Raw genomic sequence first — 27191 nt, 5'->3', positions numbered from 1 at the left:
AAGCAGAGTTGAGGTCCTAAACGGCTTCTTGTCATTCGAGCCTTACTTTAGCTCTTAGGTTGCCACAGATGATGGTGCGATTCAGTAATGTTTTTATTAATTGGGAGGGTTTTCACCTGTTGATCTATATATACAACATGAAAGTTCAGAAAAGTTTACTGACATTATGTACAGTCTAGAGGGAAGACAAGCTACAGCACATCACTAAGGACTATCAGTGAAACATTTTAAAACTGTTATGTGTTGTACAAAATTGCAGACAGTAAAACATTCTACAGATATCCTGGTACTTTCGAATGACATTCAGTGTTTTAACTATATACAGCTCAAATCTTTCCTCATAAGCCATTGCGTTATTGTTAAATGGTTAATGTATGTATGACTATGCTCCACTGGCATTCTGCAAGACACATGTACAAGGGATGTTCATGTTCTTTCAGTATTCGTAGTCACCAGAGATGTCATAATTGTCATCTTCATCATAGTCCTCCTCATCCTCCTCAACTTCCTCTTCATCTGTGATGTATTTTCTATCATTGCTGTGCAAACTCATTTTCACTGCTAATGGTGAATCTGTAGATTAAAATAGCATGTGCATTAATCCCATATGTCAGACTATAAACAAATAAATTATATTTATAAAGGTCTCGATATTAACTTAAGGTGTGATCGGTGCGCATGAGGGGCTGGGTCGAGAGACAGACCCGAATGCCAAGGCCCAGTGAGATTTAAACTCCTGGGCTCATCACTGCTTGGCCGACGGACGGAAGCGGGAATTCATGGGGCAGGAGACTGCAATGGTGCATCTGGCAGTCAGATAAGTCTCAGGGAGTCGAATCTCATCGGGTGAGGTTTGGGGACAGAGCAGGCCCAAGGTTTCCTTGTGGGACCCAAAAGAGCACTCCTGTCCCTACTGGACCACAAAGAAACTACTTACAATAAATAAAAACTCACCTTGCTGGGCCTCCTCAGGCCCTCGATGAGGTACCTAGCAGTTTTGAGCTGATGCCGAAGCACGCTCAGGCCTCAGGTTAAAATGGCTGATGATAAATGGCCCCAATTACATCACCGTAGCCTGATTTTCATATTTAAAGAGGACCCGCTGGCTTGGTGTAAGTCAAGGAGTCCTTGGCGCCTGCAATTTGAAATTGCAGTCAGTCAGATTGGGGCTGGAAAGGTTTGGGTAACCCCCCCCCCCCCCCACTCCATTGCAACTGATGGAAATCAGGCGGAGGGAGTTAAAATCGAGGCTAGAATGGTTGATATTCTCCACAGGATGTTTGTAAAGCCCTTTACGAGATACTTCTGGGGGTAGATGTACAACTTGCTGCCCAGGAATAAAACTGCCGATGTTGATCAGACACCCGTTATAGAAATTGCACGATTTCACTTTCCATTTTGGAAATTAAAACGGTGTGGTTTATATAACAGGAAGCTGATTTGCAATGTCAGTCTTACATCCAGGCGGCAAGTTAAAAATCTACCTCCTGCAGTGCAGACACTGCTGTTGTGTGTGTCCAGGATATAATCGATGTATTCACCGAGGCATATGAAAGCATGGGCCTTACGCTTAACAACCGCAAGACAAAGGTCCTCCACCAGCCTGTCCCCGCCACACAGCACTGCCCCCCAGTCATCAAGATTCATGGCGCGGCCCTCAACAACGTGGATCTTTTCCCATATCTCGGGAGCCTCTTATTAACAAAGACATACATTGATCCGGAGATGCAACATCGCCTTCAGTGCGCTAGTGCAGCCTTCGGCTGTCTGAGGAAAAGAGTGTTTGAAGACCAGGCCCTCAAATCTACCACCAAGCTCATGGTCTACAGGGATGTAGTAATAACCGCCCTCCTGTATGGATCAGATGCATGGACGATGCATAGAAGGCACCTCAAGTCGCTGGAGATATATCACCAACAATGTCTCCGCAAGTCCTGCAAATCTCCTGGGAGAACAGGCGCACCAACATCAGTGTCCTCGTCCAGGCTAACATCCCTTGTATTGAAGCACTGACCAAACTCGATCAGCTTCGCTGGGCAGGCCATGTAGTTCGCATGCCAGATATGAGACTCCCTAAGCAAATGCTTTATGCGGAGCTCCTTCATGGAAAACGAGCCAAAGATGAGCAGCGGAAACGTTACAAGGACACCCTCAAAGCCTCCCTGGTAAAGTGCGACATCACCACTGACACCTGGGAGACCCTGGCCGAAGACCAGCCGAGGTGGAGAAATGTCTCAACGCAAAGGGTGTGAAGAGGTCAAGCGCAGGCAGCAGAAGGAGCGCGCGGCAAACCAGCCCCACCGACCCCCCGTTCCCTCGACGAATGTCTGTCCCACCTGTAACAGGGTCTGTGGCTCTCGTATTGGATTGTTCAGCCACGAAAGAACTCACTTTGGGAGTGGAAGCAAGTCTTCCTCGATTCCGAGGGACTGCCTATGAGGTATGTAATGTGGCAACCAAATTGTGCATAGCAAGATTCTCCAAATTGCAAGTGAATGATGGCTTTCACACAGACCTAAACCAGCAGATAGGGACTGAGTTTGACATGTGACAGCACCTCTGACAATATAGCACTCTCTCAGAACTAGCACTGAAGTGCCAGCCTGGGTATGTGCTTAAGTTAATAGTGGGGCTTGAACCCATGACCTTTGGACTCAGAAGCAAGCATGCTACCAGCTGAGCCGAGCTAACACAATGTGCAATGTGCAGCAAAAACCTTCCACACCAAATTGCCTTCAGAGTTTGGCCAGCATGTCTGATAACAAGGTGCCCAAGATAAAAGAGGCACTCTTTCCCATGGAGGGCAGTTCACTTGTAGGAGAGTCCAAAACTAAGGGTCATAAATATAAGATAATCACTGATAAATCCAAAAAGGAATTCAGCAGAAACCTTTACTCAGACAATGGTGAGAATGTGGAACACGCTACTGGAGTTTAGAAGAATGAGAGGGGATCTCATAGAAACATATAAAATTCTGACGGGATTGGACAGGTTAGATGCAGGAAGAATGTTCCCGATGTTGGGGAAGTCCAGAACCAGGGGTCACAGTCTAAGGATAAGGGGTAAGCCATTTAGGACCAAGATGAGGAGAGACTTCTTCACTCAGAGAATTGTGAACCTGTGGAATTCTCTACCACAGAAAGTTGTTGAGGTCAGTTCATTAGATATATTCAAAAGGGAGTTAGATATAGCCCTTACGGCTAAAGGAATCAAGGGGTATGGAAAGAAGCAGGAATGGGGTACCGAAGTTGTATGATCAGCCATGATTATATTGAATGGTGGTGCAGGTTCGAAGGGCCAAATGGCCTAATCCTGCACCTATTTTCTATGTTTCTATGGTTCTATGGAGTAGTTGAGGCAAATAGTATCAATGTATTTAAAAATAAGTACATGGGGGAGAAACGAATAGAAGGTTATGCTGATAGAGTTAGATGCAGTACAGTGGATGGAATTTTGTGTGGAGTGTAAACACAGACATGGAGCTGTTGAGCTGAAAGGCCTGTTTTTGTGTGTAAATTCTATGTTGGGACTAATTGAAAAGGAACGTGAAGAAGTGAGGATCAGTGTGACATCAGACAATTAGGCAGCAGGATTTCACTCACCACATTAGATGTCACTATGAGAGACAATATGCTGAAGGCATAGACAAACCAATTCTGAGCTCACCTGCACATCTACCTCTTGCATATTGGACCAATGAAGCTACATGAGATGTCTTGTGAGGAGGCACCTAGCCTAATGTTATGACCTGATTAAGAAGTGTGTTCAGTTCTGGGCACTGCACCCCAGGAAGATATATTGGCCTTGGAGGAGGTGCAGCTCAGATTCACCAGAATGATACTGGGGCTCGAAGGGTTAAACTATGAGGATAGGTTGCATAGACAAGGTTTATATTCCCTTGAGTATAGAAGATAAAGGAGCAATCTAATTGAGGCGTTTAAGATGATTAAAGGAGTTGATGGATAGGGTACAGAGAGAGAAATTATTTCCTCTGGTGGGGAAGTCCAAAACAAGGCGGCATAACCTTGAAATTAGAGCTAGTCTGTTCAGGGGTGATCAGGACACATGTCCTCACACAAAGGTCAGGGCAAATCTGGAACTCTCACCCCCAAAATGCTGTTGAGGCTGTCAATTGAAAATATTGGCATAGCTTCCTGGCTTAATAAATGTAATGAGTCATATGGGATCCCTTGGCTTTATAAATAGAGGCATAGAGTACAAAAGCCTGGAGGTGATGGTAAGGTTATATAAAACACTAGTTCGGCCCCATCTGGAGTAGTGTGTCCAATTCTGGGCACCACACTTTAGGAAGGATGTGAAGGCTTTGGAGAGGGTACAGGAGAGATTTACTAGCATGGTTCCCGGGATGAGGGATTATAGTTACGTGGATAGACTGGAGAAGCTGAGATTGTTCTCCTTGGAGCAGAGAAGGTTAAGAGGAGATTTTACACAGGTGTTTAAAATCACGAAGGGTTTAGATAGAGTAAATAAAGAGAAACCGTTTCCAATGACTGAAGGGTTGCTAACCAGAGGGCAGAGATTTAAGGTGTTTGGCAAAAGAACCTGAGGCGATATGAAGAAACACCTTTTTATGAAACGTATGGTTTGCATTGCCTGATAGGGTGTGGATACAGATTGAAAAGTAGCCTTCAAAAGGGAATTGGTTAAATACTTGAAGGAGAATAATTGCAGGGATATGGGGAAAGAGCGGGGGAGTGGGTCTAACCGGATTGCCCTTCGAAAGGGCTGGTGCAGACTCGATGGGCCGAATGGTCTCCTTCTGTGCTGTACTATTCTATAATTCTAGGATTCTGTGATATATGAAAGAATACTAGGTTTACTAAAAATTACTAATCAAAGGGCAGAGATCAATGCTCGTGCTAAAGTTTTCAATAGGGTAGCAGTGATGTAGAGAGAAACCTTGGCATCAGATTGAGCGCAGACAATATTTTGTCAAGGATGTTTAAAATTTTAGTGACTGGATAAAAAACAATTTTGTTGGACTGAATTGGGTTCCATTCCTTCGTCTTACCAGGATCGTAGACACTTAAACTGGCTGATGCGAATGCTTCTCCGTACTTGTTCCTTGTGTAACAGGTATAGATTCCCTCATCAGACTTCTTCAGCCCCTGGATCTGCAACCACCCTGTGATACCATGGCGCTCTGGCCCACCCCGAGCCTGGAGAAAGAAATGAAAGATCGAACGTAGCACATGTTGACCTGTGTGTGGTGACGCCTCCTTCTCCTGCACCCACCGCTAAACTACCTCTTCCCTTTGCCATGGTTCCTTCTTCACTCTCGTTTAACCAGTCCGGATACAAACTTTGCTGCTCTTGATCCGGATATTGCTCTGCGATCTTCCTATAGGGAGTGCATTCTACATGGCAGTATGTACTGCTACAGAATATTCAAGATATTATTATTTATATTATAACATTGAGAGTAACACAAGGTCAGCACACCTGAGTTATACTCACTCACTCGCGAGGGAAAACAGAGCTCGTGACCATCTGAGTGCATGTTACAACCCCCAAGAACTCTGCTCTCTTGCGCCTCTCCCATTCCCTTCACCCCACCATCGGCGGCCGTGCATTTACCTGTCAAAGGCCCAAAGCTCTGGAATTCCTTCCCTAAACCTCTCTGCCTCTCTCTCCTCCTTTAAGACACTTCTTAAAACCTATCTCTGTGACCAAGCTTTTGGATATTTCCTTCTTTGGCTCAGTGACAATTTCTGTCTGACTATGCTCCTGTGCAGTACCTGGGGACATTTTACTATGTTAAAGGAGCTATATAAATACAAATTGTTGCTGCTGTTCCAATTTATTATGGTGTCAGCCTTTGCTCAGTGCTAGCCCTCATCTTTAAGTCAGTAGGTCATGAGTTCAAATCCCATTCTAGAGACTTGAACACATAATCCAGGCCGACACTCCCAAGTGCAGCACTGAGGGAGTGCTGCACTGTTGAAGATGCCAGGTTTCAGATGAGATGTTAAACCAAGGCCTTATCTTCCCTCTTAGATAAAAGATCCAATAGCACTATTTGAAGAAGAGCAGGGGTGTTTTCCTCGTCTCCCGGCCAGCATTTATCCCTCAACTCATCATCATAGGCAGTCCCTCGGAATCGAGGAAGACTTGCTTCCACTCTTAATATGAGTCCTTAGGTGGCTGTACAGTCCAATACGAGAACCACAGTCTCTGTCATAGGTGGGACAGATAGTCATTGAGGGAAGGGGTGGGTGGGACTGGTTTGCCGCACGCTCTTTCTGCTGCCTGCTCTGGATTTCTGCATGATGTAGGCGACGAGACTTGAGGTGCTCAGTGCCCTCCCAGATGCACTTCCTCTACTTAGGGCAGTCTTTGGCCAAGGACTCGCAAGTGTCAGTGGGGATATTGCACTTTATCAGAGACTTTGTAACGTTTCCTCTGTCCATCTTTGGCTCGTTTGCCGTGAAGGAGTTCCGAGTAGAGTGCTTGCTTTGGGAGTCTCGTGTCTGGCATGCAAACTATGTGGCCTGCCCAGTGGAGCTGATGAAATGTGGTCAGTGCTTCAATGCTGGGGATGTTGGCCTGGTCGAGAACGCGAATGTTGGTGCGTCTGTCCTCCCAGGGGATTTGTAGGATCTTGCGGAGACATCATTGGTGGTATTTCTCCAGCGTCTTGAGGTGTCCACTGTCCATGGTCCATGACTCTGAGCCATACAGGTGGGCGGGTATTACTACAGCCCTGAGCTGTAGACCATGAGCTTGGTGGCAGTTTTGAGGGCCTAGTCTTCAAACACTCTGTTCCTTTGGTGATCGAAGGCTGCACTGGCGCATTGGAGGCGGTGTTGAATCTCGTCGTCAATCAACTAAGATCACTGGAACAGATTATCTGGCCATTCATCTCATTGCTGTTTGTGGGATCTTGCCCTGTGCAAATCAGAGTTTGCTACATGCAGTGCACAGAGGAACTCCCTCCACAATTTGTTAATTTTCCTTTCCCCTTAAGACTCCTACTATTAATCTATCACCCAATCCAACTCTGGCAGTTAGCTTGAGCACCAAACCTCATGAAAGATCTCTTGGCAACATATAAAATTCTGACGGGACTGGACAGGTTAGATACAGGAAAAATGTTCCCGATATTGGGGAAGTCCAGAACCAGGGGTCGTCTAAGGATAAGGGGTAAGCCATTTAGGACCAAGATGAGGAGAAACTTCTTCACCCAGAGAGTGGTGAACCTGTGGAATTCTCTACCACAGAAAGTTGTTGAGTCCAGTTCATTAGATATATTCAAAAGGTAGTTAGATATGGCCCTTAAGGCTAAAGGGATCAAGGGGTATGGAGGGAAGTCACGGGTGGGGTACTGAAGTTGCATGATCAGCCATGATCATATTGAATGGTGATGCAGGCTCGAAGGGCCAAATGACTGCTCCTGCACCTATTTTCTATATTTCTACATTTCTATTCAAGAGGGTAGAGTGTAGATTTACCAGAATAATACCGGGGCTTAAAGGCTTCAATTATCTGGACTGGTTCCATAAACATGGCTTGTATTCCCTTGAGTTTAGAGGGTTCAAGGTGATCTGATTGAGGTCCTTAAAAATGTTGAAGAGAAACTGTTTCCTCTGGTGGGGGAATCCAGAACAAGAGAGCATAATGTTAAAATTAGAGCTTGGCTATTCAGACGTGATGTCAGGAAGCACCTTTTCACCCGAAGGATGATGCAAATCTGGAACATCTCTTCCCAAAAGGCTGTGGATGCTGGGTCAATTGAAAATTTCAAAAAACAAAAAGGCAAAAACAAAAAGGGCCACTGACTATAAAGGGGCTGCAAGAGGGGTCAAAACTAAAAATTATGGTTTAAAAACGAGTATTAAAACACTCTACCTAAATGCACGCAGCATTCGAAATAAAGTAAATGAGTTGACGGCACAAATCATTACAAATGGGTATGATTTGGTGGCCATTACAGAAACGTGGTTGCAGGGTGGCCAAGACTGGGAATTAAACATACAGGGGTATCTGACGATTTGGAAAGATAGACAAGAAGGGAAAGGAGGTGGGGTAGCTCTGTTAATAACGGATGATATCAGGGCAGTTGTGAGAGATGATATTGGCTCGAATGAACAAAATGTTGAATCATTGTGGGTGGAGATTAGAGATAGTAAGGGGAAAAAGTCACTGGTGGGTGTAGTTTATAGGCCCCCAAATAATAACTTCACGGTGGGGCGGGCAATAATCAAGGGAATGATGGTGGCATGTGAAAAAGGAACGGCAGTAATCATGGGGGATTTTAACCTACATATCGATTGGTGAAATCAAATCGCACGGGGTAGCCTGGAGGAGGAATTCATAGAATGCATACGGGATTGTTTCTTAGAACAGTATGTTACAGAACCTACAAGTTAGCAAGCTATCTTAGATCTGGTCCTGTGTAATGAGACAGGAATAATAAACGATCTCCTAGTAAAAGATCCTCTCGAAATGAGTGATCACAGTATGGTTGAATTTGTAATACAGATTGAGGGTGAGGAAGTAGTGTCTCGAACGAGCGTACTATGCTTAAACAGAGGGCAGTTATGAGAGAGGGATGAGGGCAGAGTTGGCTAAAGTAGACTGGAAACACAGACTAAACGGTGGCACAATTGAGGAACAGTGGAGGACTTTTAAGGAGCTCTTTCATAGTGCTCAACAAAAATATATTCCAGTGAAAAAGAAGGGCAGTAAGAGAAGGGATAACCAGCCATGGATAACCAAGGAAATAAAGGAGAGTATCAAATTAAAATTCCAATGCGTATAAGGTGGCCAAGGTTAGTGGGAAAATAGAAGATTGGGAAAATGTTAAACGACAGCAAAGAATGACTAAGAAAGCAATAAAGAAAGGAAAGATAGATTACAAAGGTAAACTTGCGCAAAACATAAAAACGGATAGTAAAAGCTTTTACCGATATATAAAATGTAAAAAGTGAATAAAGTAAATGTTGGTCCCTTAGAAGATGAGAAGGGGGATTTAATAATGGGAAATGTGGAAATGGCTGAGACCTTAAACAATTATTTTGCTTCAGTCTTCACAGTGGGAGACACAAAAACCATGCCAAAAATTGCTGGTCACAGGAATGTGGGAAGGGAGGACCTTGAGACAATCACTATCACTAGGGGGGTAGTGCTGGACAGGCTAATGGGATTCAAGGTAGACAAGTCCCCTGGTCCTGATGAAATGCATCCTCGGGTATTAAAAGAGATGGCGGAAATTATAGCAGCTGCATTCGTTATAATCTACCAAAATTCTCTGGACTCTGGGAGGTACCAGCGGATTGGAAAGCAGTTAATGTAACGCCTCTGTTTAAGAAAGGGGGCAGACCAAAGGCAGGTAACTATAGGCCGGTTAGTTTAACATCTGTAGTGGGGAAAATGCTTGAAACTATCATTAAGGAAGAAATAGCGGGACATCTAGATAGGAATAGTGCAATCAAGCAGACGCAGCATGGATTTATGAAGGGGAAATCATGTTTAACTAATTTTCTGGAATTCTTTGAGGATATAATGAGCATGGTGGATAGAGGTGTACTGATGGATGTGGTGTATTTAGATTTTCAAAAGGCATTCGATAAGGCGCCACACAAAAGGTTACTGCAGAAGATGAAGGTACGCGGAGTCAGAGAAAATGTATTAGCATGGATAGAGAATTGGCTGGCTAACAGAAAGCAGAGAGTCGGGATAAATGGGTCCTTTTCAGGTTGGAAATCGGTGGTTAGTGGTGTGCCACAGAGATCGGTGCTGGGACCACAACTGTTTACAATATACATAGATGACCTGGAAGAGGGGACCGAGTGTAGTGTAACAAAATTTGTAGATGACACAAAGATTAGTGGGAAAGCAGGTTGTGTGGAGGACACAGAAAGGCTGCAAAGAGATTTAGATAGGTTAAGCGAATGGGCTAAGGTTTGGCAGATGGAATACAATGTCGGAAAGTGTGAGGTCATCCATCTTGGGAAAAAAAACAGTAAAAGGGAATATTATTTGAATGGGGAGAAATTACAACATGCTGCGTTGCAGAGGGACCTGGGGGTCCTTGTGCATGACTCCCAAAAAGTTAGTTTGCAGGTGCAGCAGGTAATCAGGAAGGCAAATGGAATGTTGGCCTTCATTGCGAGAGGGATGGAGTACAAAAGTAGGGAGGTCCTGCTGCAACTGTATAGGGTATTGGTGAGGCCGCACCTGGAGTACTGCATGCAGTTTTGGTCACCTTACTTAAGGAAGGATATTCTAGCTTTGGAGGGGGTACAGAGACGATTCACTAGGCTGATTCCGGAGATGAGGGGGTTACCTTATGATGATAGATTAAGTAGACTGGATCTTTACTCGTTGGAGTTCAGAAGGATGAGGGGTGATCTTATAGAAACATTTAAAATAGTGAAAGGGATAGACAAGATAGAGGCAGAGAGGTTGTTTCCACTGGTCGGGGAGACTAGAACTAGGGGGCACAGCCTCAAAATACGGGGGAGCCAATTTAAAACCGAGTTGAGAAGGAATTTCTTCTCCCAGAGGGTTGTGAATCTGTGGAATTCTCTGCCCAAGGAAGCAGTTGAGGCTAGCTCATTGAATGTATTCAAATCACAGATAGATAGATTTTTAACCAATAAGGGAATTAAGGGTTACGGGGAGCGGGCGGGTAAGTGGAGCTGAGTCCACGGCCAGATCAGCCATGGTCTTGTTGAATGGCGGAGCAGGCTCGAGGGGCTAGATGGCCTACTCCTGTTTCTAATTCTTATGTTCTTATGTTCTTATGATATTGATAGATTTTTATTGGGTAAGAGTATCGAGGGATATGGAGCAAAGGCAGGTAAATGAAGTTGAGGTACAGATCGAGGGGCTGAATAACTTACTCCTGTTCCTCTGTTCCTGTGTTTCACAATTTGATCTGCTTTTAAATAAATTTTGCTATCGAGTTAGATAACTGTAGATTAAGAAATTGCTCCAAGTTTATTCATTTTTATTCCCACAAAAACATGTGCTGAAAATTCCCAAGCCACTTTATAGCAGCAGAGTGGTTACCTGGATAGAGATATGTGCATCATCCCCTGGCAGGAAATTATCGTTCCCTTTCTTCCTCCATTCCAGCAGCGCCATGGGATATGCCGAAACCTCACAGCCAAAGATGATATCGTTGCCTGTAACATTGTGCACGTCACGAGGTGGGGTGGCGATCCATGGAGCTGTGTGAACGTGAATCAATGTTACTAACACTACAATACGTACAGGGTATTCAACACGCGTTACATTCTCTGAAATAAATGTCCTTCATGCAGTTGTCAGCCTTAGCTCAGCTGGTAGGGCTCTTGTCTCTAAGTCAGCTCTGCTCCAGATCGCATAATCTCGTCTGCCGCTTTCAGTGCTGCACTGTCGGAGGTGCCACCTTTCGGATGAGACGTTAAACTGAGGCCCTGTCCGCCCCCTCAGATGGATGCAAACGATCCAATGGCACTATTCGAAGAAGAGTAGGGGAGTTCTCCCCAGTGTCGTGGCCAACATTTATCGTGCAAGGAATACCTAAAACAGAGTATCTCATTGCTGTTTGTGGGACCTTGCTGTGTGTAAATTGGCTGCCACGTCTGCCTACATAATAAAGGCGACTACACTTCAAAACAAATTAATTGGCTGTGAAGCACTTTGGGATGCAATAGGTGCTATATAAATGCAAATTCATTCTATCTTTGTCAACAGAGATCCATTGTAACCCAGTCATTCCTCACGCATTCCCTTGGAGAATGATGTGAAGTAGTGGAAACATTCACATGTTGATTAACAGTCTGATAGGCTGTGACGTGAGCACCCTTTCCATGTCCGTAACCATCTTCATATCGGCCGATAGGGTGGTTAGACTTATATGGAGGGTAGGTTTTTTGGGCAAGCACAAATCATGCAATGGTTGGTGGGTGGGGGGGGCACCCACCCAAACCCACCAGACGCGAGTATCCCGCTCAATGTCAACTCAGAATTCAGAGCCGGAACTCTGGTCTCCATTCCCCAGGACTGATTAGAGTGGGGTTACCTACAAATACATCGAATTTATACAGGCCATTTGGCCCAATGGGTCTATGTTGGTGTTTATGCTCCACACGAGCCTACCTTATCTGACCCTATCTGCCTATCCTGCTATTCCTTTCTCCCTCTAGTTATCTAACTTCCCTTAAAAGCATCTCGGCTATGCTCCTCAACCACTCCGTGTGGTAGCAAACTCCATATTCTAACCGTTCTGGGTAAAGAGCTTTCTCTTGAATACTTTATTGGATTTATCAGTGACTATCTTATATTTATGTCCTCCCATTTTGGACTCTCCCACAAGTGGAAACATCTTCTTTATCACCACCCTATCAAGCCCCTTCATAATTTTAAAGACCTGTATCAGGTCACCTCTCAGCCTTCTCTTTTCTGGAGAAAGTGCCCCTACCTGTTCAGTCTTTCCTGAAAGTTCTCACCTCGCAGTTCTGGTGTCATCCTTGTAACTCCTTTTTGCACATTGTGGAAGAAAGAATCTATGAACACCTGGCTTAATTTAGAGGGAAGGGTTAAATTCTGTTTTTTGCTATGCTTAAAGAAATAATAAGACTCGAAAAATAGCCACGCTTTTTAGCCTTGAAACTTAGAGATGCAATTAGGTGACCATCTGGTATTAAAAGGGAGTCTCCTTTTGACTTTGCTTATCAGACTGTGAACAGAGAGAAACTATGCAAGGACAGATAGAGAGTGTACCTCCCGAGACGACCTTTGTACTCGCGGGACAAATGAATAAGATTCTTTTTCTATTTCTGTATTCAATTTCTGTATAAAGATAAGTGCAATTTGCTTGTACGACAGAGTTTTGCCTTGATACGGTCCAAGCAGGCTCTCCGAGATATATCTTGCTTTTTAAAAAAAAATCATCTCGAAGTGCACTTCTGAAAGTCTCCGCCTGAGTTAATTTAAGCTAAATATTTCCTCGACACACATTCTCCAGTGCCTCTATATATATTATTTATAATATTGAGACAAGAATTGTGTGCAGTCCAAGTGTGATCGATCCAAGGTTCTATACAAGTTTAGCATAACTTCCCTGCTTTTCAATTCTATTCCTCCAGAATTGAACCCCAAGTGCTTGGTTTGTATTTTTTTTATTGCTTTGTTAACTTCCGTTGCTACTATTAATGATTTGTGAATGTGTACCCCTAGATTCCTTTACTCTTCTACACCATTTTAGACTCTTTGGGGCCGATTTTCACCAAGGCCTTCGCCCGCCCGACTGCCGCCCAAAGTGCCGCGGATGGCCGGTGAGGCACCGGATGGTACTTTGGGCGGGATATTCATAGCCGAGGTCCCTCGAAGGTCAGCAAAAGCACGACGTATGCCGTCAACCTGGGCGGCAGCGGGTGGGAGGTCTCATTCTCAGTGGCACAGGCACTTGCCGCCCAAGTGCCACTGAGGATGGAGTTGGCCCAAGGAGGGTCGAAGACCTGAAAAAAAATCAACACGAAAAAAATAAAAAAACTTTCTGAAGACCTTCAGCGGACCCTATCCAGGTAAGTCGTGCTGAAAATTAAAAAAAAAATGTTCCCTTTTTTTCAGGTTCTTCCTACTTACTGTCAGGGACAGACCAGCCTCCTCGTAGCGGTCCACCCCCGTTCTGCCGCCGAGTCCTACCGACTCCCCCTTCAGGAATCTGGGAGCTCAGTGGGCGAGAGCTCAGTTGCGCCACTCGGCCGTAAGCTGACATCAGCGCGGTTCCCGGTGGTTCTCCTCTCCCTCCCGCTCCAGGCCACCTCCAAAGTGGCACTGGGCGGAGCTTCAGGAGGAATGTCGGCACCAGTAGGCAGCAGTCGGCGGCAGCGGGTGGTGAGGTGATGAATTTCGGCCCCTTTGTACTTCCGATTCCTGACTCCAAATTGTAATAGATCGTCATCCATTGTAATAGATCATCATCGATTGCAATAGATCGTCATCCATTGTAATAGATCGTCATCCATTGTAATAGATCGTCATCGATTGTGATAGATCGTCATTGATTGTAATAGATCATCATCCATTGTAATAGATCATCATCGATTGTAATAGATCGACATCGATTGTACTAGATCGTCATTGATTTTAATAGATCATAAGAGCATCGATTGTAATACATCGTAGGGTCATCCATTGTAATAGATCATAGGATCATCGATTGTAATGGATCATCATCGATTGTAATAGATCATCATCGATTGTAATAGATCGACATTGATTGTAATAGATCATCATAAATTGTAATAGATCGTCATCCATTATAATAGATCATCGATCGTAATAGATCGACATCGATTGTAATAGATCGCCATTGATTGTAATAGATCATCATCGATTGTAATGGATCATCATTCATTGGAATAGATCATCATTAATTGTAATCCATTGTCATCGATTGTAATGGATCATCATCCATTGCAATAGATCATCATCGATTGTAATAGATCATCGATTATAATTGATCGTCATCCACTATAATAGATCGGCATCGATTGTAATAGATTGTCATCGTTTATAATAGATCATCATCAATTGTAATAGATCATCATCCATTGTAATAGATTATCATCCATTGTAATAGATTATCATCCATTGTAATAGATCGTCATTGGTTGTATTAGATCACCATTGATTGTAATAGATTGTCATAGATTGTAATAGATTGCCATCCATTGTAATAGATCATCATCGATTGTAATAGATCGTCATCCATTGTAATACGTCGTCACCGATTGTAATAGATCGACATCGATTGTAATAGATCATCATCGATTGTAATGGATTGGCATCCATTTTAATAGATCATCTTCCATTGTTATGTCTCAAATAAAGCAATGTGACTGAGTACTGTAGACTTGCGAAAGTGTGACCTTAGTCTCTTTATTCTGACTCCAGAGTCCTGGCACAGCATGGGAGGCCTGCTTATATGCAGTGCTCCCAAGGGATGCTGGGATCCCTTGGGACTCCAACAGATGCGCCCTCTGGTGATGGTAGAATGCTGGTTACAAGTGTTGCATACACAACATCACTCTCCCCCCCCGCAAAGTCAATAGTATACTTATTTAGAGGGTGAGACGATCTGGGCTTTCTGCTCTCTAGTCGATCGTCTTGGTACAAACACAGATGCAGGTGAGTTGGTTGGGCCTTTGCTGGGCTGCTGCGCAGTTGGCCTTGTTGGGCTGCTGGGGATGATGAGTTCAGCTTCATGGTCAACCGTGATGTGGGTTGCCAATTGTGTATATCGGAGGGTCGAAGTTGGTGGTGTCCTCTTCAGGTTGCTCGAGCCTGTCTGTGAATCGCAGTTTGGTTTGGTCCAAATGCTTTCTGCAAGTTAATCCATTTGCAAGTTTGACCTCAAACACCCTACTCCCTTCTTTGGCTACAACAGTGCCAGCACGTCACTGGGACCATGCCCATAGTTGAGTACAAATACAGAGCCATTGACTTCAATATCGCGTGACAAATTTGCGCAATCATGGTACATGCTTTGTTGATGCCACCTGCCCTCGACATGATGATGGAGATCAGGGTGGACTAGAGAGAGCCTTGTTTTGAGTGCTCTTTTCATGAGAAGTTCGACAGGGGAAACCCCGGTGAGCGAGTGGAGTTTTGTGCGGTAGCTGAGCAGGACTTGGGGCAGGTGGGTCTGCAGGGAGCTTTCAGACATGCGTTTCAAGCTTTGCTTGATGCTTTGGACTGCCCATTCTGCCTGGCCATTAGATGTGGCTTGAACGGGGCAGATGTGAAGTGCTTGATCCCATTGCGGATCATGAATTCCTTGAATTCAGCGCTGGTAAAGCACGGCCCATTGTCGCTGACAAGGACATCAGGCAGGCCGTGCGTGGCAAACATGGTTCGTAGGCTTTCAATGGTGGCAGTGGACATGCTTACAGACATTATTACACACTCAATCCATTTTGAATAAGCATGCACAACAACCAAAAACATGTAGAGAACATAAGAGAACATAAGAATTAGGAACAGGAGTAGGCTATCTAGCCCCTCGAGCCTGCTCCGCCATTCAAAAAGATCATGGCTGATCTGGCCGTGGATTCAGCTCCACTTACCCGCCCGCTCCCCGTAACCCTTAATTCCCTGATTGGTTAAAAATCTATCTATCTGTAACTTGAATACATTCAATGAGCTAGCCTCAACTGCTTCCTTGGGCAGAGAATTCCACAGATTCACAACCCTCTGGGAGAAGAAATTCCTTCTCAACTCGGTTTTAAATTGGCTCCCCCGTATTTTGAGGCTGTGCCCCCTAGTTCTAGTCTCCCCGACCAGTGGAAACAACCTCTCTGCCTCTATCTTGTCTATCCCTTTCATTATTTTAAATGTTTCTATAAGATCACCCCTCATCCTTCTGAACTCCAACGAGTAAAGACCCATCCTACTCAATCTATCATCATAAGGTAACCCCCTCATCTCCGGAATCAGCCTAGTGAATTGTCTCTGTACCCTCTCCAAAGCTAGTATATCCTTCCTTAAGTAAGGTGACCAAAACTGCACGCAGTACTCCAGGTACGGCCTCACCAATACCCTATACAGTTGCAGCAGGACCTCCCTGCTTTTGTACTCCATCCCTCTCGCAATGAAGGCCAACATCCCATTCGCCTTCCTGATTACCTGCTGCACCTGCAAACTAACTTTTTGGGATTCATGCACAAGGACCCCCAGGTCCCTCTGCACCTCAGCATGTTGTAATTTCTCCCCATTCAAATAATATTCCCTTTTACTGTTTTTTTTCCCCAAGGTGGATGACCTCACACTTTCCGACATTGTATTCCATCTGCCAAACCTTAGCCCATTCGCTTAACCTATCCAAATCTCTTTGCAGCCTCTCTGAGTCCTTTACACAACCCGCTTTCCCACTAATCTTTGTGTCATCTGCAAAAATTGTTACACTACACTCTGTCCCCTCTTCCAGGTCATCGATGTATATTGTAAACAGTTGTGGTCCCAGCACCGATCCCTGCGCACACCACTAACCACCGATTTCCAACCCGAAAAGGACAGACAGAGAGAGAGAGAGAGAGACAGAGAGAGACAGAGTGGGAGAGAAAGAGAGAGACAGAGAGAGAAAGAGAGAGACAGAGGGAGACAGAGGGAGAGGGAGAGAGAGAGAGAGAGACAATTTCAACAGTGCAAAAATACAGCTCCCTAAAATGCCTTTTGTTGTTCAATCTCCTCCTGTTCCTCACCCCCTCCGTCTCCAGGTCCCGCATCCGTCCGCAAACAAACCCGACAGAGAGAGAGAGAGAGAGAAAAACGGGGATCGGTCGGGGGCTAGGCGATGGAGTCCCAGTCAAATTCATCCTGGATATCGCTCCCGGTACTGTACATCCTCTGTGTGGGGAGAACACGGGGCCCTCTGTGTAGCAGGGGACCCCGGGCAGGTCCAGGGTCTGGTCCGGGGGTTCCCCCTGGGGGTAAGGGCAGGTGCCCAGCTGGTTGTATGGGTTCCCGTATCCGGACCGATCGCCCACAAACGGGGACAGCTCTGTGTAGCAGGGGACCACGGGCAGGTCCAGGGTCTGGTCCGGGGGTTCCCCCTGGGGGTAAGGGCAGGTGCCCAGCTGGTCGTATGTGTTACCGTATCCGGACCCATCGCCCACAAACGGGGACAGCTGTCGGGGGCGAAGGGATTAAAGTTAACACAGGACACACACACTCTCACACACACAGACACACACACACACTCTCACACACACACACACTCACACACACACTCACACACACACACACTCACACACACACACTACTCACACAAACTTGTATTTATATAGTGACTATAACATATAACATAGAAAACGTCCTATGGCCCTTCACAGGGGTATTATTAGACAAAATCAATAAAATTAACACCGAGCCCCATAAGGAGAAATTAGGGCAGGTGACCAAAAGCTGGGACAAAGAGGTCGGTTCTAAGGAGTGTCTTGAAGGAGGAGAGAGAGGTCAAGAGGCGGAGAGGTTTAGGGAGGGAGTTCCAGAGCTTGGGGCCCAGGCAACAGAAGGCACGGCCACCGATGGTGGAGCGATAATAATCAGGGATGGTCAGGGGGGCAGAATTAGAGGAGCGCAGACATCTCGGGGGGGTTGTGGGGCTGGAGAGGTTACAGAGATAGGGAGGGGTGTAGGGACTGTAGGGGGTTACACAGATAGGGAGGGGTGTAGGGTAGGAGGAGGTTACACAGATAGGGAGGGGTGTCGGGGCTGGAGGGGGTTACAGAGATAGGGAGGGGTGTAGGGGCTGGAGGAGGTTACAGAGATAGGGAGGGGTGTAGAGGCTGGAGGTAGTTACAGAGATAGGGAGTGGTGTCGGGACTGGAGGGGGTCACAGAGATAGGGAGGGGTGTAGGGGCTGGAGGAGGTTACACAGATAGGGAGGGGTGTCGGGCTGGAGGAGGTTACAGAGATAGGGAGGGGTTTAGGGCTGGAGGAGGTGACAGAGATAGGGAGTGGTGTAGGGGCTGGAGGAGGTTACAGAGATGGGGAGGGGTGTAGGGCTGGAGGAGGTTACAGGGATAGGGAGGGGTGTAGGGGCTTGAGGGGGTTACAGAGATAGGGAGGGGTGTAGGGACTGGAGGAGGTTACAGGGATAGGGAGGGGTTGAGGGACTGGAGGGGGTTACAGAGATAGGGGGGGGGTTAGGGACTGGAGGGGGTTACAGAGATAGGGAGGGGTTGAGGGACTGGAGGGGGTTACAGAGATAGGGATGGGTGTAGGGACTGGAGAAGGTTACAGAGATAGGGAGGTGTATAGGGGCTGGAGGGGGTTACAGAGATAGGGAAAGGTGTAGAGACTCGAGGAGTTACAGAGATAGGGAGGGATGGAGGGATGGAGGGCGCTACAGAGATAAGGAGGGGTGTCGGGGCTGGTGGGGGTTACAGAGATAGGGAGGGGTGTCGGGGCTGGAGGACGTTACAGAGATAGGGAGGGGTGTAGGGACTGGAGGAGGTTACAGAGATAGGGAGGGGTGTAGGGACTGTAGGGGGTTACAGTGATAGGGAGGGGTTTAGGGCTGGAGGAGGTTACAGAGATAGGGATGTGTAGGGCTGGAGGAGGTTACAGGGATAGGGAGGAGTGTAGGGCTGGAGGAGGTTACAGGGATAGGGAGGAGTGTAGGGACTGGAGGAGGTTACAGAGATAGGGAGGGGTGTCGGGACTGGAGGAGGTTACAGAGATAGGGAGGGGTGTCGGGACTGGAGGAGGTTACAGAGATAGGGAGGGGTGTAGGGGCTGGAGGTGGTTACAGAGATAGGGAGGGGTTTAGGGCTGGAGGAGGTTACAAAGATAGGGAGGTGTGTAGGGCTGGAGGAGGTTACAGAGAAATGGAGGGGTGTAGGGCTGGAGGAGGTTACTGAGATAGGGAGTGGTGTAGGGCTGGAGGAGATTACAAAGATAGGGAGTGGTGTAGGGCTAGATGAGGTTACAGAGATAGCGGGGGATGTAGGAGCTGGAGTGGGTTACAGAGATACAGAGGGGTGTAGGGGCTGGAGGAGGTTACAGAGATAGGGAGGATTGTAGGGACTGGAGGAGGTTAAAGTGATAGGGAGGGGTGTAGGGCAGGAGGAGTTTACAGAGATAGGGAGGGGGTTTTGACTGTATGGGGTTACAGAGAAAGGGAGGTGTATAGGGGCTGGAGAGGGTTACAGAGATAGGGAAATGTGTAGAGACTCGAGGAGGTTACAGAGATAGGGAGAGGTGTAGGGCTGGAGGAGGTTACAGAGATAGGGAGGAGTGTAGGGGCCGGAGGAGCTTACAGAGCTAGGGAGATGTGTAGGGCTGGAGGAGGTTACAAAGATAGGGAGTGGTGTAGGGCTATAGGAGGTTACAGAGATAGGGAGTGGTGTAGGGCTATAGGAGGTTACAGAGATAGGGAGTGGTGTAGGGCTGGATGAGGTGACAGAGATAGGGAGTGGTGTAGGGCTGGATGAGGTGACAGAGATAGGGAGGGATGTAGGGGCTGGAGGAGGTTACAGAGATAGGGAGGGGTGTAGGGGCTGGAGGAGGTTAAAGTGATCGGGAGGGGTGTAGGGCAGGAGGAGTTTACAGAGCTAGGGAGATGTGTAGGGCTGGAGGAGGTTACAGAGATAGGGAGAGGTGTAGAGACTCGAGGAGGTTACAGAGATAGGGAGGGATGTAGGGGCTGGAGGAGGTTACAGAGATACGGAGGGGTGTAGGGGCTGGAGGAGGTTAAAGTGATCGGGAGGGGTGTAGGGCAGGAGGAGTTTACAGAGATAGGGAGCAGGTGCGGACTGTAGGGGGTTACAGAGATAGGGAGGTGTGTAGGGGCTGGAGGAGGTTAAAGTGATCGGGAGGGGTGTAGGGCAGGAGGAGTTTACAGAGATAGGGAGCGGGTGGGGACTGTAGGGGGTTACAGAGATAGGGAGCAGGTGGGGACTGTAGGGGGTTACAGAGATAGGGAGCGGGTGGGGACTGTAGGGGGTTACAGAGATAGGGAGCGGGTGGGGACTGTAGGGGGTTACAGAGATAGAGAGCGGGTGGGGACTGTAGGGGGTTACAGAGATAGAGAGCGGGTGGGGACTGTAGGGGGTTACAGAGATAGGGAGCGGGTGGGGACTGTAGGGGGTTACAGAGATAGGGAGATGCTTAACCCGGGTAGGAAATTACCAAAAAAACTGAGGTGTGCCAGGAACGACCGCAGCTCCGTCATGTTCTGTGGTCTCGGCGCGTTCTTAATGGCCTCCGTCTTGGCGTCGGTGGGTCTGAAGCCCTCTGCCGCGATTCTTGTCCCTAAGAACTCAACCTCTAGTGCCAGGAAAACACACTTCGAGCATTTCAACCCGAGTCCCACACGATCTAGCCGACTTAAAACCTCTTCCAGGTTCTGCAAGTGTTCGATGGTGTCCGGACCTGTGATCAATATGTCGTCCTGGAAAACCACGGTATGCGGAATCGACTTTAGCAGACTTTCCATGTTCCTTTGAAAAATAGCCGCGGCCGATCGAATCCCAAACGGGCATCTATTGTAAATGAACAGACCTTTGTGCGTGTTGATGCAGGTGAGGCCTTTCGAAGATTCTGCCAGCTCCTGCGTCATGTAGGCCGAGGTCAGGTCCAACTTGGTGACCGTCTTCCCTCCTGCCAGCGTCGCAAATAGGTCATCTGCCTTGGGTAGTGGGTACTGGTCCTACAGCAAAAAACGGTTAATCGTTACTTTATAGTCCCCACAAATTCTGACCGTGCCATCGCCCTTGAAAACCAGAACAATCGGACTGGCCCACTTGTTGAACTCAACCGACGTGCTGATGCCCTCTCGTTGCAGCTTGTCCAGCTCGATCTCCACTTTCTCCTGCATCATGTATGACACCGCACGTGCCTTATGGTGGATGGGTCGTGTACCGGGAATCAAGTGGATCTGCACCTTCGCCCCAGAGAATTTTCCGATGCCTGGCTCAAACAACGACGGGAACTTGCTCAAATCCTGGGAACACGAGGCGTCGTTGACGGACTAAAGTGCTCGGATGTGTCCCAGATCCAGCGGATTTTTCCCAGCTAGCTTTTGCCGAACAGTGTGGGGCCATTTCCTGGTACAATCCTTAGTGGTAGTTCGTACACCGCTCCATCATAGGAGACTTTTACTGCTGCACTGCCAATTACAGGGATCAGCTCTTTAGTGTCAGTTCTCAGCTTGGTATGAATAGGGCTCAGCTTGGGCCTTTGTGCCTTGTTGCACCACAGCCTCTCGAAGGCCTTTTTGCTCATGATAGACTGACTCGCACCCGTGTCCAATTCCATGGATACTGGAATTCCGTTCAGTTCAACTTTTAACATGATCGGTGACATTTCGTGGTGAAGGTCTGCACCCCGTACACTTCTGCCTCCTTGGTTTGAGTCTCTAATTCAGTTTGATCCGCCATGGATCGGTCTTCCTCTGCAATGTGGTGGTTTGCAGGATATGCAGCTCGTCTGCACATTCGCTGGAGGTGTCCCATTGTTCCACAGCCTTTGCACGCATAGTGTTTGAAGCGGCATTGATGGGCTCGATGATCACCTCCGCAGCGCCAACAAGGTGTTAATTGCCTTGCATTCACACTTGATGGCGGACACTGAGTCATCTGAGGTCGTGCAGCTGTAGGCTGTGTACAGTACTTGTCGATGCATCTTTATGCTGCAAAATTTGTTTGGTGTTATCACTGGTGGACATAAATGCCTGGGCTATCGTTATGGCTTTGCTCAGGTTCGGTGTTTCAACAGTCAAAAGTTTGCGAAGGATATCCTCATGGCCAATGTCAAGCACGAAAGAGTCTCTTAGCATTTGCTCCAGGAATCCACCAAATTCGCAATGTCCTGCAAGGCGCCTTAGTTCGGCAACGTGGCTCGCCACTTCCTGGTCTTCAGACCGTTGACATGTATAAAATCAATACCAAATCAGATCATACATTCGGATTTAGGTGCTCCCGGACCAGCGTACATAGTTCTTCATACGATTTGATTGTTGGTTTCATCGGAGCAAGAAGATTCTTCATCAGGCCGTAGGTTGTTGCCCCACAGACGGTTAGGAGGATCGCCCTTCATTTGGCAGCGTTCTCATACCCTTCCAGTTCGTTGGCCACGAAGTATTGGTCGAGTCGCTCCACGAAGGGTTTTCAATCGTCACCTTCTGAGAATTTCTCCAGGATACCAACAGTTCTCTGCTTTTTCACATAGTGGTTCGTTATCTATTACTCATCACCAGTTGTTATACCTCAAATAAAGCAATGTGACTGAGTACTGTAGACTTGAGTAAATGTGACTTTAGTCTCTTTATTCTGACTCCAGAGTGCTGGTACAGCATGGGAGGCCTGGTTATATATAGTGCTCCCAAGGGATGCTGGGATCCCTTGGGACTCCAATAGATGCGCCCTCTGGTGGCGGTAGAATGCTGGTTACAAGATGTTGCATACATAACAGTAATAGATCGTCATTGATTCTAATAGATTTTCATCGATTATAATAGATCGTCATCCATTGTAATAGAGCGACCTCTATTGTAATAGATCATCATCCATTGTAATATATTGTCATCGATTGTAATAGATCATCGATTGTAATAGATCGTCATCCGTTGTAATAGATCATCATCCACTATAATAGATCATGATCAATTGTAATAGATCGTCATCGATTGTAATAGATCATAGGAACATCGATTGTAATAGATCGTAGGATCATCGTTTGTAATAGATCATCATCGATTATAATAATCGTCATCCATTGTAATAGATCATCAATTGTAATAGATCATCATCGATTGTAATAGTTTGCCATCGTTTCTAATAGATCTTCATCAATTGTAATAGATCGTAGGAACATCAATTGTAATACATCGTAGGGTTATCCATTGTAATAGATCGTACGTTCATCGATTGTAATAGATCGTCATCGATTGTAATAGATCATCATCGATTGTAATAGAACCTGAGGACTGGGAGAAATTTAGAATTCAGCAGAGGAAGACTAAGGGTTTAATTAGGAAGGAGAAAATAGAGTATGAGAGTAAGCTTGCAGGGACCATAAAAACTGACTGCAAAAGCTTCTATAGATATGTGAAGAGAAAAAGATTAGTGAAGACTAATGTAGGTCCCTTGCAGTCAGAATCAGGTGAATTCATAATGGTGAACATGGAAATGGCAGACCAATTGAACAAATACTTTGGTTCTGTCTTCACTTAGGAAGACACGAATAATCTCTCGAAAATACTAGGGGGCCGAGGGTCTAGCGAGAAGGGGGACTGAGGGAAATCCTTTTTAGTCAGGAAATGGTGTTAGGGAAATTGAAGGGACTGAAGGGCGATAAATCCACAGGGCCTGATAGTCTGCATCCCAGAGTACTCAAGGAAGTGGCCCTAGAAATAGTAGATGCATTGATGGTCATTTTCCAACATTCCATGGACTCTGGATCAGCTCCTATGGATTGGAGGGTAGCTAATGTAACCCCACATTTTAAAAAAGGAGGGATAGAGAAATGAGGGAATTATAGACTGGTTAGCCTGATATCGGTGGTGGGGAAAATGCTGGAATCAATTATTAAAGATGTAATAGCAGTGCATTTGGAAAGCAGTGACAGGGTCGGTCCAAGTCAGCATGGATTTATGACAGGAATATCATGCTTTACAAATCTTCTAGAGTTTTTTGAGGATGTAACTAGCAGAGGGAGAATAAGGGAGAACTAGTAGATGTGGTGTATTTGGACTTTCAAAAGGCTTTTGACAAGGTATAGGAGCAGGGAGGTCTTACTGCAGTTGTACAGGACCTTGGTGAGGCCTCACCTGGAATATTGTGTTCAGTTTTGGTCTCCTAATCTGAGGAAGGACATTCTTGCTATTGAGGGAGTGCAGCGAAGGTTCACCATACTGATTACCGGGATGGCAGGACTGACATATGAGGAGAGACGGGATCGACTGGGGTTCACTGGAGTTTAGCAGAATGATAGGGGATCTCATAGAAACATATCAAATTCTGACGGGACTGGACAGGTTAGATGCAGGAAGAATGTTTCCGATGTTGGGGAAGTCCAGAACCAGGGGACATAGTCTAAGGATAAGGGGTAAGCCATTTAGGACCGAGATGAGGAGAAACTTTTTCACTCAGCGAATTGTGAACCTGTGGAATTCTCTACCGCAGAGAGTTGTTGATGCCAGTTCATTGGATATATTCAAGAGAGAGTTAGATATAGCCCTTATGGCTAAAGGGATCAAGGGGTATGGAGAGAAAGCAGGAAAGGGGTACTGAGGTGAATGATCAGCCATGATCTTATTGAATGGTGATGCAGGCTCGAAGGGCCGAATGGCCTACTCTTGCACCTATTGGACAGGTTAGATGCAGGAAGAATGTTCCCAATGTTGGGGAAGTCCAGAACCAGGGGACACAGTCTAAGGATAAGGGGTAAGCCATTTAGGACCGAGATGAGGAGAAACCTTTCTCACCCAGAGAGTTGTGAACCTGTGGAATTCTCTGCCACAGAAAGTTGTTGAGTCCAGTTCATTGGACATATTCAAAAGGGAGTTAGATGTGGCCCTTAAAGGGATCAGGGGGTGTGGAGAGAAGGCTGGGGTGGGGTACTGAGGTTGAATGATCAGCCATGGTGCAGGCTCGAAGAGCCAAATGGCCTGCTCCTGCACCTATTTTCTATGTTTCTATGTAATAGATCGTCATCAATTGTAATAGATCATAGGAACATCGATTGTAATAGATCGTCATCCATTGTAATATATCATCATCCATTGTAATAGATCATCGATTATAATAGATTGTCAACATTTGTAATAGATCGTCATCATTTGTAATAGATCGTAGGAACATCAATTGTAATAGATTGCCATCGATTGTAATAGATCATCATTGATTGTATTAGATCATCATAGATTGTAATAGATCATCATTGATTTTATTAGATCATCATTGATTGTATTAGATCATCATCGATTGTAATAGATCATCATCGATTGTAATAGATCATAGGAATATCCATTGTAATAGCTCGTCATCGATTGCAATAGAGTGGAGGATCATCCATTGTAATAGATGGTCATTCATTTTAATAGATCATCATCCATTGTAATAGATCATCATTCATTGTAGATCATCATCGATTGTAATAGCATAGGAACATCCATTGTAATAGATCATTATTGATTAAAATAGATCATCATCCATTGTAATAGATCGTCATCGATTGTAATAGATTGTCATTCATTGTAATAGATCATCATTGATTGTAATATATCGTAGGGCCATCGATCGGAGTAGATCGCAAGGCCATCCAATGACATTTTGTTACATCTCTAACCTTTGCCAGTTGACAATTGGTCATCAATCTGAAATGTTAACTCTGTTTCTCTGTCCATTGATGCTGCGTGACCTGCTGAGTATTTCCATAAGTTTCTGATTTTATTTCAGATTTCCACCTGCAGTATTTTGCTGTTGCATTAGCTGGCAGTACCTCACTGACACAGAAGCTTCTGACTGACCTTAGCAATCAAAGAAAGGGAAAGAAAGCCAAGCATTTCATCCTGGCTTCTGACCTGTATCCCAAAATTTGGACTCACCCTGTGTTTACTTTACAACAATTGCACTTTTGACCTTAAACATCCCCAACTTCACCGTAACAAAATAATACCTTGTGCATTATGTAGTATCACTCTCCTGTCCTTATACATAGCATTGGGTATTGTGATACACAGTCACAAGATGGCTGTATGGGACAAGCTCCCTATATCAGCTGCTCTTTTCCTAGCCATCATTGTTGTATGTTCTATCCCACAGAGCATTGCCTAACCCACTATGATCAACACCATGAGAGGTCTGCTAATAAATACATTTTTGAAACTATATATATATAAATAAAAGTCCTGCCTTTAGCACATGCCCACCACAAACCAGACATCACACTTCAAGAAGAATATAAGCAGAAATACTTGTCATTGATCTGGGACCCGAAACTCATAAATACTGCCCATCGATTAACCTTAGCAGACTACAGTGATCTCTTCTTTGTCCATTGAGCGAAATGGCCTTAAAGGCACAGGCCAGTTTAGTATCTGAACATCACAACCATGCCCCAGACCCCAGTCTATGGGTGAGCAATGCCACGAGACGATCTACTAGTTTTATGTAAAATTCATAACAGGCTACATTTTGTGCCTCTCAGTATTTTTAGGAGCATTTCGGGGGGTCAGTTAATAAATCTAAAATCTATTTGGCTCACCATTAGCTGGTTTCCTTTCCATTCATGGAGCCATGTTTGACACAGTCCTTTATCTTCCCAACGCCTGAATAAGGTGATCTTTATATCGTATAAGGCAGTCTGCACTTCCAGCATTTAATAATCTATTCGCGACCAGCTCCCACTTGGAGAAAGGAATTAGCACACGTGGGTCGTAAGAATAAACGTTCTAGTTGGGAGCTGCTGGCAAGACCGGGAGCTCACACACAATGACTGTGTTGGAGGCAACACACTGTCATTATGCTAAGTCCCTCTTGTCTTTGTGACCCGCGTGTCCAAACCATTTGGAAAAGTCATGCACACAATGGTCTGACAACTCTGATAAGTCACAATACAATTTTGGTTATTGTCACCAGAGCTTGCCGTAAATTCTTGGGATTAATTTTGACCTACGAACACATTTTACGAATTGTTGCATTCATGCCCTCTGTTTCTTTCTTTAC

The 27191-nt window shown here is 45.8% G+C and overlaps 1 protein-coding gene across 1 annotated transcript in view; it reads right to left on the bottom strand.

Moving 5' to 3' along the window:
- Positions 1 to 358: 358 nt before the first annotated feature.
- The window catches only part of LOC139262231 (kazal-type serine protease inhibitor domain-containing protein 1-like), a 77160-nt gene continuing 50327 nt past the window's right edge, over positions 359 to 27191 (bottom strand). The window contains exons 2-4 of the mRNA XM_070877374.1: positions 11038 to 11198; positions 5033 to 5180; positions 359 to 573 (exon numbers count right to left, since the gene is read on the bottom strand). Of these exons, the coding sequence (XP_070733475.1) occupies positions 437 to 573; positions 5033 to 5180; positions 11038 to 11198 (446 nt within the window). The 3' untranslated portion in view covers positions 359 to 436. The remainder of the gene's footprint in view (positions 574 to 5032; positions 5181 to 11037; positions 11199 to 27191) is intronic.

Source organism: Pristiophorus japonicus, chromosome 4 (genome assembly GCF_044704955.1).
Source record: "Pristiophorus japonicus isolate sPriJap1 chromosome 4, sPriJap1.hap1, whole genome shotgun sequence".
Classification (NCBI taxonomy): Eukaryota; Metazoa; Chordata; class Chondrichthyes; family Pristiophoridae; genus Pristiophorus; species Pristiophorus japonicus.
The sequence above is the reverse complement of the archived record's forward strand: the minus strand, read 5'-3'. Positions and strand labels throughout refer to the sequence as shown.